General features: G+C 49.3%; 2 protein-coding genes across 4 annotated transcripts in view; one reads left to right on the top strand and one right to left on the bottom strand.

The window, feature by feature from the left end:
• NME7 (NME/NM23 family member 7) overlaps positions 1–756 on the top strand; it is a 93,141-nt gene extending 92,385 nt beyond the window's left edge. For all 3 annotated transcript variants that reach the window (XM_065676651.1, XM_065676652.1, XM_065676653.1), the window contains one exon: positions 494–756. In XM_065676651.1, coding sequence (XP_065532723.1) covers positions 494–526 — 33 coding nt within the window. In that variant the 3' untranslated portion in view covers positions 527–756. The remainder of the gene's footprint in view (positions 1–493) is intronic.
• On the bottom strand, positions 568–15,310 carry ATP1B1 (ATPase Na+/K+ transporting subunit beta 1). Its single transcript, XM_065676654.1, has 6 exons — positions 14,976–15,310; positions 12,266–12,394; positions 5,278–5,433; positions 4,336–4,520; positions 2,610–2,690; positions 568–1,972 (listed from the first exon to the last, which is right to left on the bottom strand). Exons 1-6 carry the CDS (start codon positions 15,073–15,075, stop codon positions 1,706–1,708), a joined length of 918 nt encoding a protein of 305 aa, XP_065532726.1. The 5' UTR covers positions 15,076–15,310; the 3' UTR covers positions 568–1,705.
• Between the last annotated feature and the right edge of the window lie 537 nt (positions 15,311–15,847).

Genomic DNA, 15,847 nt, shown 5'->3' with positions numbered 1-15,847 from the left:
TGTCAGGCTGAGCAGCCCTGTCAGGCAGGGCCTGGTCTCAGCACCGTGCTGCTGGCGCAGCAGAAGCACAGAACAAGTCACTGCCATGAAACTCCATTTCTTCTGCTTGTGACACCAAGTGTGCAGCCTCCCCTCTGGACCTGCGGCATCTGCTGCTGGAGCATGCTTTCGCCCACACTAAGGATAAACCACAGCTACTACTGCATGTATGGCCTGGGCCTCTAGCCATGGAGGACCTGCAGTACTGGTGGACACACTGAAGACTTTCTGAGTTCATGACTGGTGTGACCAGAGGCAGGTGGGCCTCAGGGGCCTCTCATGCAGCTCAGAGGGACGCAGGTAGCACCAAAGCACACTGCACTGGCACTGGGTGTAACAAACACCACTGCTCACAGGCAGGAGCAGCACTGCCGGGCAACCCCCGTGTATGTTCTAGCCACCATCAGCTGACATGTCCTGGGAATGAGCAAGGCCTGTTTTCTGTTTGTAATAGGTGCAGTACTTCTTCAAGATTCTGGACAACTGACGGCCTCTGTCCCAGCGCACTCAAAAGACATGCAGACGGAATGGTGTGTTCATTTATTTATTTGTCCAATGTTTCAACCTGACTGAAATACAAGATCAACAAGAGCACTGTACTCCTGGCTATTATTACATGTTAGAACATAGAATTTTGCACTTTAGACGACATTTAACACCATTCTATGGGGTACTGCATTGCTTTTATAAAGTTTAAAATAAAGATTTATTTTCAAACATGTGACTTTGGTTTATTTCATACATTACACTTTCTTGCAGAAAAAATAAAATTGTACAACTGCATAAATATAAAATTCTTCCACCATGAAAATGGTTAAAACATTCAATAAAGACATTAGCACCACAGTGTGCGATGCCTCCAGCAGGAAAAGAAAAAAAGAAGAAAAAGAAAATATACAAAGCAAAGAGTTATGCCTATCACTGAGGAGAGCGATAGCCTGACGCGGTCTCTCACATGACGTACTGGAGCATGAGGGAAGAGGTGGAGAGACAGCACTCACTACCGAGCACAGTACAGTATCCAACCATCTCTTTAGTGTCACTTCAGTCAGTTCCCCTGCCACCCCTCCAAATAAAATACCCTACCACCACAGAAGAGTCAGAAGCCTTATGGAGTGCTGTTAAACAGAGTCTTACAGGTGGGCCTTTCTTGGAAAAGGAACAAAATGATAAGTATCATGCCAGTTCTAGTCCCACTGAGTATTTACACCTTGGACAGCAAAAGTCTTTGCTCACGAGAAATAGAAAACAGATACAATACATGGCTTGAAAAATGACCAGAGTATGCACCTATAGTACTGTACACTAAATAAAATACACAAGGCAGCAATACTTAGGGGCCAGAAACACTGCTTACTACAAGTCAGTTATGGAATCATAATTTACAGTAAAAATGGGCATGTCCCAAGGCTCAATTTTGTCTTCTTTTGTCATTTACAGTAGAATAAATATTTGTCGCTATTGCTACACTTTGTTTACATTCTAACCTAGTAAATGCAGAAAGCTAGTGTAAAGCATATAGATTACGTGTAGGTCCCATACGTATGACAGTTTGTTCAAGACTAGTAGGTTCTCTTTTTTGTTCTTTTTTTTTTCTTTTTTTTTTTTAACCTTTTTAAATGGCTAGGAGGAAGGGGGGAGGGGGAGGACAGAGTTGTGCTTACAATCAGCTGCTTTTTATGTCAAATTTAATATCAAAGCGTCCCTGGAAGCGGTCTTTGTCGCTGTACTGGATGTTCTGCCCGTAGGCCTTGCATTCCACACGCACCTCCATGTCGTAGGTCAGGTTGGTGAACTGCACTGCCACCAGCGGCTGCAGGTACCGCGGCTGCAGGAGCTTCCCGTAGTAGGGGTAGTACTGCAGGCCAAAGCCAGGGTAGCCACCCATCCCATAGTACTCCACTGTGCCTATTTTGTCTGCATCCTCCTCTCGCTAGAGGCAGGAAAAGGAAGAAAAAACATTGGTATTCACCCAAACTCTACCTTTTGCAGCCCTTTATCCTCACAGCATCGGTCGTTCTTCACTGAGACCATGATCTCTCTTTGGCCATTGCTGACCCTCACCTCAACAGCATGACGGCATTCCGGTGACAGGGAGGACACATAGGCACTGTCTAACCAGTAGCTGCACATGAAACACCTTCCGGCACGCATGAGCCAAGAAAGTGACTTTTCTTTATTTGAAACCTCAACCCCTTCACGCATTCAGAAACCACCACAGCTTCCTGTCACACCAGTGCACTAGCTCTGGCTACAAACAGTTTGCTGCTTCACCAGTGCTAAGCAAAACAGTCCTTCTTTCAGCCATCTGTGCTTGGAAGCAAAAATGTCTATTTTCGAGGATACCTTCTACTACCTGGCCCTGCTTCTACCCCTCCCTGTGAGGGCAGCACTGTGCTATGTGACATCATCAGTGGGGTTTTGAGAAGCTCCTGTCCCAAAGGGGGAGATATCCTAAGTAAGAACCACCCCCACTGACTGCAGGACGGCAGAGGGGCCAGCTACGCTCAGACAAAGACTCAGCCTTCCCCTGCAGCTTCCCAGCCCTGCTCTAGTGTATTTCACCTTACCTTGGCAGTGCAGTGGACAGGGATGAGATACGGGTGGTATTTTGCCATAACATCTGAAGGGAGGCTCTCATTTGCCGGAGCCTAGAAGAAACCCAAAGCAAAGAGATGTTATACAGCAGACAGCAGCTCTCGGTGGTGACAGAAGAGCAGCGGTGACACAGCTAGAAGCAGGGGAACCTAACCCAAGCAGAGCTGTTGTCTGTCCTTCATAGCCTTACTTCTGTGGGTACCAAGGCAAGCACATCATGGTAGTTTTAATTTTGTGGTGTCACCCGTGCAAAGCCAGGCAGTGGCAGGGAAGGATTTGCCAGCTGCCTGCCATGTGCGCGAGCCAGGACTGGAAAGCCACAGGACAGAACAAAGAGCAGCAGTCACACCCTAATGGCGCCGAACTTCGACACCACCGCAGGGAAGGACAAAGGGTCCGAGCACGTTAGGGAAAGGTGGAAGCACCAATTCCAGCATTAGTCGCTGGTCTCTAAACACATGCAGCAGCTTTGCCTCACAACCTTGCAAGGCTCAATACTGCTTTACGTGCACGCTGCCCAAAATGAGGGCCACAGGGTCTCTGCTGGAGCATGGAACGAGGAAAACAAATACTGCCTTGGACATACTTGTCACTGCTCGAAGAAACATGTAAAATCGTTCCTTGACTAGGCCCTTCTGTTCAATGCAGCCCGGAGCTCTTCAGAGCTCTGTGGCAAAGAGAAGGGGAACACACCAAGCCCTTCTCCTCCCCAGTCATCAAACGTACACATCTTATGTCATCCGACAGCCACCACATACCAATTCCTGCTAAAATGTGCCCACTGTTTCCACCCTGGATCAGATGAGCCACAATTCACCTCATTTCTTTTAGCAGACAGGTTCCCTTCAGAGAAAAATGTTCCTAACAATTCATTAGTTAGACAGCATCAGTTCTTGTCCTCAGCTGCACTGATGGACGGTGGTGAAGGCCCCTAGCACACCGTTTGCACTGTTTTCCATCCAGAAGATGGAGTGGCAGGTTTTGCACACCATCTTATTCAACAGAAAAAACCTAGAAGTAAAAGCAGCTCCTGTCCAGACTGACACCCTTCAGCACCACTGCAACCATGCCTTCAAGGTGCGGCATGGAGCGAGTAGGTGACAGACATCTTACAGCATCTGGGAAACTGTGTTAAATAACTAAAGATGTCCTCACCTTCCTTGCAGTAAGAGCTGTGCCTGACACAGATGTCATTTACACTTTATAGCCTACATTTCAGGCTGATAGTTAATATTAGCACTACTTCATTTCATTAAGTGGCTTTAGCAGCTCCACACTGCCTGAGGAAAGAACAGAGTAGACTGCAGCCTGACACAGTGTACTACTCTATCTACAGATAGAGTTGGTCTGGGATAATCCCATGGAAACACACAGGAACTTTAAAATGGGTTTTCTCATTTGAAGAAAATCCCCCATTACAGCAATTCAGTTGGCAGGCTCTGAAGTTACTAGGCAAATAAGCATGAGTTTGCAGTCATTGCTACCTGCTACCAACTTGTGGGGTGCAGTTTTCATTGCTTTTTAGTGAAGAGTATTTTTAAAGCCAGTTGCTCTATTTGTCTCACAGCTTCTCCTCTGCAGAAGGGGTTTAACACTGATCTTTCCTCTCTCCTGAGACACAAAAGCAGGAACAGCAAATCTGCAGCAAATTCCTCCTCCTCCTCAGTAGCTGCTGCTAGAAAGGGAAGAGATACTTGCCTTAGGTTTGAAGCCAATAATTCTGTTGAGCTTGATGAGGATGCATGGTTTGCCATAACCGTACCCAAAGGTGGGATCATTTATTCCAGAACAGTTTTCCAGCCATTCACGTTTGAATTTGCAGACCTTCTTCTGGCCCTGGGCATCATTATATAGTCCCCTCTCTTTGTAATCAGCAGGAATGTCTGTCATGGGGGGAGGACGAAAAGACAACCATGTGCAACATGATCTTCTGCATGTCAGGAACAGCAACACTTATGCTTCACTGTGTAGTTTGGATTTCCCCCTCATCCAAACAGATGACACCCCAGACCTGCCCCCAGCCCTCCCCACCATGCATGGGCTGGTCCCAGACCAGCAAGTCTGCAGTGCTTTTGGTTTTTAACTGAGGATTCTTCCAGATGACAAGTGGGTTGCCCTCAGATTTTACATGCACGTATTACGAAGTGATAGTCCCATTTGCAGTATTACGTATCATCTATTAAAAATCAATACCTCCCAGACGCTTTGCTACATTGCGTCAAGAGGACCAACACTATCTTTAGCCATCAGTAAACCCCTCAGTGCTTTCAGAGAGGATAAGGTCAGTGCCACGTGCTTCTGACAGTCAGCTGGAACTTTCTCCAAGTGAAGTCTGGGAATTCCAAACAACAACCTCCACAATAAGCTTCTAGATACATCCCTGGCCGAGTCTGCTCTGACCAAACTGATTTCATGAGCACCCGTATGACTGAAACCAGAGCCTGACAGTTTACCAATATGCCGCTATATAAATATTTATATGAAGGCAAAGAAATCACAATATTTATATAAATAACATAAAAAAATGAAAGGAGCAGCCTAAGACAGAGACCAACACCACTGCTCACCCTCAGCTTCTGATGGACCTGGTGCAGCAGCGCTGGTCAGAGCCCTCAGCTGCAGGATGCAATCGAGACTTACCCCCACACTCCTCAAATATAATGTTTTCAGTCTGTTGATCAGCCTTGTAGTCATTCAAGAACTTCTCAATGTTCCTCACATACAGCTCAAAGCTTTTGGGATCAGAGGCAGTAAAGGAGATTTCTGTCTTTTGTACCTGGGGGACTTGAGTCAGTCCTAAGAAGAGCAAAATCAAGAAGAAAACATTAAGTACACCTCAGAGCTACACAGCCTCCGGGCAATGCAGCACATACCAAGAATGGGAATCATTTTAGTATCTATTTTTCAAACCTCAGAACTTGCACAAAACAGCTTAAGCTCCCTAGAGGGGAGGCTCTGATGGGCTCTTGTCTCCTCTTTCCAACAACAGCCCGGAGTATTTGTCATGATGTTTGCATCACTAAGCAGACAAATATTGAAAGGAGAAGCTACAAGCCAAGGCTTTCCCCACAAAAACCAGTCACCCACAGGTCCCCTGCCCACTTCTGCCTCCTCCTCAAGGGCAGGAGAGAAACTGTGTGTGAGACTAAAGGCATAAAATAAAGTCCTGCAGCTGCCTACTCTTATGCAGGTATCCCCAGCAGGCTGCCTTGGAAGTCCTGCAAAACATGCTCTGTGTTTAGATAAATCAGAACTGTCCATTTGTGAACCCTTGCAATAAAAGATGAGAGAGGTTCCCCAAGTCAGGTGTAGTCACACTCTGCTGGTTGTAATCCACATTGCCCTTGTGTTGCCTCCCTTGTAGGATGCAGGGCAGGAGACGCTTTGTCACTCAGTAAATTCATCAGCCTGATCGCATTCTCTGGCCTTTTCACTCCATAAGCAGGTATTTCTGACTGCAGAAAGAGCCTTCTGAGCTCTCTAATCAGAAGCTCATCACCAAGTAGGTGAGTAGGAAATACCACCTTATGGAAAAGATTTTAAAGACCTTCCTAGATTATGAGCTGTACAACTAGCCCCGCTTTGGAATTTAGGAAGATGAATAGGAAAAGAACACAGAGAAGGGACTAGGTACAAGTAATGCCTACAGATGATGCAAAGTACTAACTCTTTTGCTCTTCATTATGGGAGTTGGAAATAGTTGCTCCTCACAATGTCCAGGTCACATTTTAACTGAATGCATCAATGCATGACTAACACTTCGGACTTAGGTAATGGGAACTGCAGTTCACGCTGCTTTTGTGACAGCCACTGTAATTACCAAGGTCATAACTCCTGTTCAGTCTGTCATCCTCATTTTAATAAGAACAAGAAAAAGGAGCAGGGGAGCAGCATTTGCTCAGACAGCTTTTGGAGCAGCCCCGTTGCAAACACGTTCCCCTGGTGCAAAACTGAGGCAGCTTAGCTGGCTGGCCCGAAGCCACAAGAGCTTGTGACTCCAGCAGTTTTTCCAAAGCCACTTAAGTGCTTCTGCTTAGTCCCTCCTCAAGCCAGCTCACCACTCCCCCCCCCACTACCCACCGGGTTGGAATTTGTAACCTAGGACAAAGATTAGCTTTGTTCCCCTCAACGCAGCTCCTGGTCGCCAAAGATTGCGAGACATCCAGCAAGGAGCTCAGGGGTTTCAAGTTTTATTCCAGGAAGCAGCTTTAACTGCTCAAGAATCCCTCTGGTACAAACTGACCAGGCTGAGCGTTACTAGTTTAGAAGCAACTTACTACTCCACTAGCAGAATTATGTCCTACCCTCCAAAGGCAGAGGCTTTCAGCATCCTTTTGAACAGTCGCCTGATTTCTTGCTTCACAAATGGTTATCACTAAATATAGCTAAAATAAGCTGCGTTCCATTTTAATAAGGGACTTCAAAGTCATCCTGCCAAACCCTCCTCGCGTTACCACTCAGCTAAGAAGCTGTAGGCTCAGTCACCTGAAGCGGCTATCTGGAATTGCAGCAAAGGCAGGCCAGGCCTTGGTTCCCTCCTGGGTCTGCCTTTCCCTGAGTTCAAGTTACAGATGGGTCATTCAAGTGTACACATACAAGAATCAAGCAGGCTTGTCCAGGCTTGTTAAGCTTTGCTCAGGACCTCTATGATGAAGGAACTCTCCACCTGATTTTTGTCTTATCCAAGGTAATGCATAAAAGTACACATGCAGAGGTGGCAAAGGAAAAGGAAAGGTCAGCAACAGGCACCCTGTGGTGTATAAAAGCCACCTCACAGAATATCCCCATTCTCTGGTTAGGACAGCCTGGCTCCTGATACGTACAGCCCAAAGCCAACCCTCCACCCATGAGATGAGCGACTTGGCTAGAACTGACTCCCATCCCAAAGCCTCCCTGTCTTGCAGATCATTGCAGAACAGCACCAACGCCCAGGCAGAACCCCGTGCAAGCGGCGCTTCCCTGCAGCCGTTCCAGTGGCCAGCACAAGAGAACAGCCATTCCTGCCAGGCAGCCTTGGCCTGCAGCCATAGGTTGCTTTCAGCCTAACCGTGGCCATTTGCAGGTACTTGGCTGAGCCAGACTACATCAGGCTTTGGTACAGCAGGCACTTTCTTTGTTCAGGAACAGAGCAAAGTGCAGATCAATCTTCACGCTTATGAAGCGAGGAAGTAATTTTTGTGAAGATGAAAGACTTGCTATGAAAAATAGTTTCATCCCGATTAAAAATGTATTACTGGCTTCCACAACAACCTCCATTCTCACATACCTGCAATGGACCAGGCTCAAACCCCTCAACACAGACCTATCATTTCCTTCTTCGCTTTCCATCTGTACATCCCATATCCAAAGTAAAAGCTAAAGGGCTGTTATCAGAGCAGCACTATCACCGAATCTTTCTTAAGCAATCCTATTTAAAAAGAAGCGTGTTGATTTGGTACAACAGGAGGAGGTGATTCCTGCGGAACTCCTCTGAAACCTCTCATCCCTATTAGGGAACTGAAACTAGCACTCCAGTGCTACCTTCCATGGGTTGCTAGCCACCTAAGGGAGTGTGTGGATCCAGTAAGTTACAGACACGAATAAAGCCTCTTCGGGGCTTCTTGTACGTGAAGAAGCCACTCATAAGGAAATCACATGGGAAAAAAGAAATAAGGTCTCCAGCGCTTTTGTAGCCAGGAGTCAAATAACCCAACCCTCTCCCCATCTTCAGACTATAACCTGTTTGCCACAGTTCTGCATCTCATGCTGTTACCACAGAGATGCACCACGGTGTCATGTGTGGTGATGCTGCTCCTCACATGTGGAAGAATCAAGTAACTGATTGCTAAAATAATGATTAACTGCTTTAGAAATTTTCTGCAACTGGCTCTTAAGAGTCATTGCTGGGAGCTACAACTCCTGTCTGCCCTTGACTGACACAGTCCACATAAATGATGAGTGATGCATTGACTCGGTAACAGACACCACCTTCTGTTGGCTTTCTAACTCTGTAAGTGTACAAAGGTACATGACTTTATTTTTTTGCCTTTTGGTAAAGTCATCAATTGTTTTTCCAGCCACAATTCCACTTCCAAAACATCACTGCAGATTAAAACTGCATTTATTCAAGTTCATTTAAAACCAGGTTTTCCAGATAGCCTTTATCTTACTATGCTTCAGGAAAAATGGTGTCCTGAGGGTGAAGAGGAAGAAACTAGAAATGGGAAGTCAGGCTTGATATTAGGAATGGTTGTGCAAGTCCATAGAAACCCCTCTTGCTTCATCGTGTGATGCATATTTCCCAGTACAGTATAATCTTGTTTCAGAGTGAGCCTGTCTGATGACACAGAAAAATGGAGTGATCACTACCCTGCTCCTATTTACACCCCCCAAATGATGATAGACTGTAAAAGTCTCCATACCAAGCAATGTCCTTACAAGCTTCTAGTTACCCTACACCTCATCCCCAAACCAGGCCCTTGCTGCCACCTCCCTGCTGCTCTCCAAAGTAAACAATCCAAGTGGGGAATATGCAGCAGAGCAGCTTTTGCCATGACACACACTCACTGCCCAGGCACATCGCAGCCAGGCAGCACTTGAAGCTGAGACACCTGAAATCCCCCAGCCTGAACAGGGATTCTTCCTTCCAGCTGACATTCCAGAAGAGCCTTAGGCAGCAGCGGGCACTCTGGCCCCTCACAAGCCCTCACGATGGGATGCTGTGTTTCACGGGATGCACACCACAAGATGGCAGGATACACAGCCCAATTTATATTGGGGTGGGAAAGGGCAGGAGGAGAATGGAGGAGTATTTCAAACACTCGGCGCGCTGTGTTTAAGTGGCCATATCCTCATCCTTCCCTATTAGCAGGGTAACTCCTCTGTGCCTAAAGCAGAGTCCGAGCCTGCAGCATACATGGAGCTGGGGCTGTGGCAATGGCGAGGCTGGACAAGGTGAGCTGCACTGCCTCTTCCCCAGCCCCAAGACAAAAAGAGGAGGAAAAAAAAAAATACTATCATGGAAAGGTACAAACCTCAGCGTGGCCTGAAGCCCTGGATCACATTCCTGTTGTGTTCAATGCAGAAACCAATTAGCATATTAATGACACTTGGCTATAAAAATAGCACTTTCTGGCTTTCAATGTTATATCTATGTCAATAACTCAATAAAACATCCTGTAGGCTCTGTTGCTGTTATGAAATCTGTTGTATTTCAGAACAAGAATGATCTATGGCAGACCCTTCAGCATTTTCCCCTGCAAATCCTGAAGAGAAGCACAGCTTCCCTTTCCCAGCCATTTTGTGTTAACAACAGTGACTTGCCCAAGAAGGACAGAGCACTGTAACAAGAATAAAATCAGGTTTTCTAGCTTCCTAGAAAACCCAGGTCTCTATCAAGCTGCTGATGTACGTGGTTTGCAAGTCTTCCCACAAGAATCAGGAACAAGAACTGCACAACACCATATTGTATGTAATTCATGGTCTGCAGGGATCCCAGACCACAAAAAACAGTTCGATGCTCACCAAGAGCAGGGGTGAACATGCCCACATGTGTTTGCTGTCGGAAGAGCAGCTGTGCTGGTAGCGCAGGGAAGAGCCCTATGCAGCAGGGGAGTATAGGATTGCTGACCTCCCAAGCACAGCAGTGCAGCAGCTCACTACAGCATCCCCCTCTTGGAAACCCTACACCGAATCATGGTCTAATGGATGCTGCACCACAGGACCAGAAATGGACTTGATGTTAAGAGCCAACCTCCAGCACACCTCACCCGCTGCTTGTCCGCATCTGCGGAAAGCACTGTCACATGATGCCCTGCAAAGGGCTCTGTGCTACTAACTGGTAACTGTTTCCTTGAAGTTGTGTGTGCCTGCTTCATTAGGGCTTGGTTCAATCCCTTGTTTACTGGCTGCCTACTGTCATATATTCAAGGAGGTGGATTTTGTTCCCTTTGATTTCAGAACATGTCCTGAAAGCCCTGATGACCTTTTCATTCTTCCTCCATTTTGATTTCCACAGTACACACTACAAGAGCATTGAGAGTCAGTTCCTTTTTCGCTTAAAAATAAAAGGGTAAGCCCCAGAAAACCCGGTGCAGTCTGCAATTGAGAGGTGAATAAAAATCCTCTGCAGGCTGAAATCTTACACAGGAATCCTACTACAGACTCGCTTCGAAATTGGAATACCAAACTGCTATTAAACAGAAAGCAAACTGTTTACCTAGAATGAGTATTTATGTGACATGAGGCTAAACAGGAGGTCTATCTGGATATGACCCAAGATCCATGGGCTTCTTCACTCATTTCACATCTGGTGAGACCACTGCGCTCCAGCCAGGGAAAAACACATTATTCAAACAATAACTACACCCCCATTGGCCATGTTGGCTTTTCAGATGCAGCTAATGCCTCTGGGCAGCATCAGCAACAGTTTAGTCTTTCCTGCAAATGTCAGAGCCCATTGCAGAGACAGCAGCAGCCACCTCCAGTGCATAAGAATGCTGGTAGATTAGGAAGTGCTACACACTGACACAGCAGTTCCATTTTCTATTCTGTCTCTGGAAAGTGGTGGTGGAAAAGCAATTATCTGAAAAGATTATTCTTTGCTGAGACATAACACCATTTGGTGCTGGTAACATTCCCTGCGCTGTTACAGCAGGCAGTAACTGCAGCATAGCACTGCAGACAGTGGGGCTGGTAAAACACTGTGCAACACCAGAGCCAACTTCTGTTGCTACAAGCCATCAGCCTCACAATTGTCACTTAAATACCACCGTTATTAAAAGCTTTTGAACTGTTTTACAGAGCAACTGGAGACAGATCGTTACCATCCCGGTGCCAAGCAGCCTCAAGGTCATCCGCAATGTGGGAAAGCAGCAGTTGTGCAGCTCCCCCACCGCGCTCTGAGCTGCCGCGGGCTGCGTTGGCAATCAGATGGCGCAGTAGAGGGGGGAACCTGCTGCAAGGGCCGGGTACTCCGTTTGCCCCTGCCCAAGGCAGGCTGGCCACAGACAGCACCCAAGTGATCATTTCAATCCTGAGCAGAGACTTAACTCTGTCTAGTTAAGGGTAGATTGTGTATCAGCAGCTACAAGACCCACCTTTAGCCTCCCACAGCACATTAAATTAAAATGCCCATTAGTAAATGCCACCACCTCCTCAAGATCATAGTGTAGGTCAATGTTGGCTAACACAATTTCAAGCTCACCCAGAATCGGTAGTGTCCCCTTTCTCCTTGCACACCCCAGTTTCACAGACAAAGCTATCATTTTACCTTATTCCTTCGCTTACCCATGGGAACACAGTGGCTATGAAGAAAAACTGAATCCAGCTTTTTCATACAGCTCATTCCCAAGTGAAGCCTCTTAAGCCTCACTCCATTGCTTCAGTTCAGGGGAAGGGAAGAAGATCAACCCAGGTCCGAGCTCCCCTCAGACAGGAGACATATTTTATGTGATGCAACCTTTAATTCTAGCAGGATTGCCTTCAAGCCCCGGTACTGTTAACACAGAAAGCTGAGAACATAACCACCCCCTACAAATGTGTTGCAGCAACGACATGCTTATTTCATCCTCCTTCTTGAGGTGAGTAACCAACCCACCTCCCCAGAACAGCTTGCACCGAGTCAAACATGGGCCTCCTATTTAGTTACCTGGAGGTGCCACTCGATCCTGGTATTTGGGCTCAAATTCACTGACAGTGAGTAACATCACTTGGATGGTCCCAATGAATATACCTGCCAGGCAACCATAGAAGATGACATAGAAGAGGAGGATCTTAACTGCAAGAGAAAAACAGAAAGAGGAATCAAAACAAGCCCTCAAGGCAGTCACATTCCAGGACAAAATTTCCAACCTTTGCCACTTCCAAGGAAGAGCCCAGTGCACCGCATTCAGATGCGTGCCCTGCTGCAGAGGCACATATTTAGCAGCAAGATTATACCCTGATGCAAAGTAATCATCCCTGTTGCCTGGGGGGCTGGAAGCATAAGCCCCTAAAAAAACTTGAAACGGATGAATTGGGATTTGGGATTGTAAAACATGAATATTAAACTACGCTCTTCCATATTTTAAAGGACCCCTTGGCTGACCCTGCACTACCATCACATGCTTTCACAAGCGACAGAGTTGCAGTGAAGAAAGTGCCCAGCAGCAAGAAGCTGTACTAAAGGTGTGCTCTGAAGGACACAGATTCCACAAAGCTCTGGGCCTCAGATCTGTTTCCAGGCAAGTCTACAGTAAATGTTTCATTCAGGTTTACAAGCGATTGTAAAGTCTGATCTCTCCTCACTTCCATTAAAGACAAGGGGAGCAGAATTCAGGCCCAAATTAGTTCCAGTGCTCCATCTCAACTGTAAGAAAGTACTCAGCCATGCCACAGTACTGCATTTAGCAGCCTTGTGTCTGCAAGGGCACTCCAGCACTGCTCATATCAATTAAAAAGTGACTTACATAATAACAAAAGGTTGAATTTAGTTTCAGTCTAAAGGGAGATGTCTAGAATAAACTTGGGGGGGGTGTGGAGAAGAGCCTGGAGACACAGCATGGCTCACACTGGGTATCAGTTACCAGTTTACAAGGATTATCTCAGCTGATTAACTGCACAGTAACATGCTGTACTAGGCATCACCAGGCTGTCTACAGAAGGGTAAGCCAGCCCATGCCAAGCAACTATATGCTAATCAGGATGCAGGAGCAAGCAAAGGCCAAGAAGAACTTGAAAGAGAGCCCACTTGATCTCAGACTGTTCTCATCAAATCACAAACAAAAAATAAGGCAGCTTATTTGAAGGACTTCTAGTGACAAGCCACAAAGGACACAGACGAAGCAGTAGATGGAAGTATTCCTCCTTGCTGCCTAGCCCCATCATGAAAACAATCCATAACTGGAGAAGCCTCCCAACGAAAGCAGGCGGTTCTGGTTTTCTTTTTAAGTCTATGAAAGACAGAGGCAAGCAGGAAGAGGGATAGTCAGTGACAGGAAGGCTGAGGGATGCTGTCAGAAAGGAGCTCCATCCTCTCGTCTGTCTTCCTCAAGCGCACAGGAGGTAGCCAGGGCTGGAGGGCAGAGATAGGTGCCGTAATGTGGTGCTCGAAGAGTTAAAAGCACTCTTTGGTATCCAGGCAGCGTAAAGCAAATGGCCGTGACGTCAGGGACGTGTGGAAATTTTTTCCAGAGCACGGTCATAGGAGGTGCTGTTGTAACAAACCAAACACTAATGCTGGTGTCTGCAGCGTAACGCCTTTGAGTTTTGTAATATCAAAAGGCAAACGCTGGGAGATAGTTTATTTAATCAGGTTCCCAGCCAGGATGCTCTTAAGACCAAAGACACCTTAAAGGTCAAAACCACCCCAAGGTCTCAGAAAATGCGCAGCGGGTCTGGCAACCCAACATCCCAGGGTTGAACTAGAAAGCTTCCTGCAACAGGTAGGCTTATAACAGAGGAGTATGATCATCAGCTTGTAGATGGAAATCGGTCCTAGGTGGATAGGTACGGGCACTCTGACAGGACCTAGTTCAGCCTGTGTTCGAAGCACTGCGCAGCTGCCTGGTGCCTCAGGAACAGAAGTACCTATCCATGCGCACCCACAGCCCAATTCCGCTCACGTAAAAATACAGCAGAAGCCTGCTCTAGTCCACCCGCCAGAGCTAGAGCTGGGGATGTGGCACCTCCAGCCACAACTGTTACAATAGTAGGCGAATTCAACACCTCGAGGATGGCTCAACGTGCTAGCTGCACTTGGCAGTAACTAGAAGCCTGGATATTTGCGTAGAGAAAATGTTGAAAACCTCTTTATCTAAGTGCTATTTTCACAGCGCCTAATAAATACATCATGAGCATTTAATCACAAATGCACATACGGCTATTTCCTTCTTGCAGAGACATTAAAAGCCAATTGTTCTCGTTGGAAGAGGTAAAATTAGCTCGGTTTCCTTTCTCCAGAGAAAATCGAAAAAAAGAAAAGCCACCCTGAAGCCTAAGGCAGGCTTCCCCGACGGCGATGCTCCAGGCTCGGGCCAGCCGCCGCGTAAGGAGACCCAAGGACAAGGCGCCCTCACCAAGGTCGGGCCGCCCCAGCCTCCATCCCGGGGCCGACGACCCACCATGCCTCACCCGCAGCCCCACCTGCGGCCGCACCTCCGCGAGCAGCGTCCCCCGGCCCCCACAGGACACCGGGGAGGACGGACAAGGACGGCCCGCCCGCCCTCGCACCGCGGGTACGCGCCTGCCCCGGCCCCCTCCCCGGGGGCCGCAGCCCCGCCGCAGCCGGCGGAGGCGGGGCGCCGCGGGCCGTGCTGCAGCGCCCGCCGCATCGCCGCCGCTGCCTGTCCCGGCCCCGCCGCCCCCGGCCCGGCACTCACACCAGCTGCCCCCGGTGCGGCCCAGCAGCTCCTTCTTCTCCGAGTTCCAGATGAATTTCTTCCAGTTGCCGTCGCCGTCCTTGGCCTTCCCGCGGGCCATGGCGAGCGGGCGGGCGGGCGAGCGGCGGGGAGAAGTCTAGCCCTCGGCGGGAGGCGCGGGCAGGCCCCGGCCGGACACCCTGCCCCGCGGCACCGGGGAGGTCTGTGCGCGCCCGCCCGCGCTGCGGGGCGGCAGGCGGCGCTGACCCGGCGGTGTCGGGGGAGCGACAGGAGGCGCGAGCGGGACCGGCGCAGGGCACGGACGGCAACGCACACGGTACAGAAAAACCGCACTCCCCCACCGCCGCGCCCCTTCATATACACCGCCGCCTCCGCCCCGCCGCCGCCTCCGCCAATGGGCGCCACCAGAGGGCCTCGGGGGCGGGGCCGAGCTGCCGGCCGGGGCCCGGCGGGGGGCGCGCCGGCCGCGGGAGCGGCGGGGCTGCGGCACCGGGCAGCCGGCGGCGCGGGTCTGCGCGTGTCGGTCCCGCCGCGCCCCCGGGCTCTGTGCCGCTGCCGCCGGGACGGGGCGCGGCGGGAGCGCGCGTGCAGGCGCGGGTGCGCGCCCCCGCTGCCCGTCCGCAACCGCATGCACGTCCGCGTGCGCATGTGCGCGCGTGCAAGGTGGTTCCGCACGCACCGGCACACCTGTGCGCCCCGGCGCGCGCGCGGCGCCGCCGCCGCGAGGCCCCGCCCGGCGCTGTCAGACACCCCCCCTGCGCCCGGTCCCGTTCCCTGCGGGACCGGCGCCTGCAGGGGCCGCGCCGCCCCGTTAGCAGCCCCGCACCCGAGCACGATCGCCCGGGAGCGGAGCACTGCGTGCCCCCCCCCCC

Source organism: Lathamus discolor, chromosome 4 (genome assembly GCF_037157495.1).
Source record: "Lathamus discolor isolate bLatDis1 chromosome 4, bLatDis1.hap1, whole genome shotgun sequence".
In the NCBI taxonomy this organism is placed as follows: domain Eukaryota; kingdom Metazoa; phylum Chordata; class Aves; order Psittaciformes; family Psittacidae; genus Lathamus; species Lathamus discolor.
Note: the sequence above shows the minus strand (reverse complement) of the source record. Positions and strands in the feature narration are given on the sequence as shown.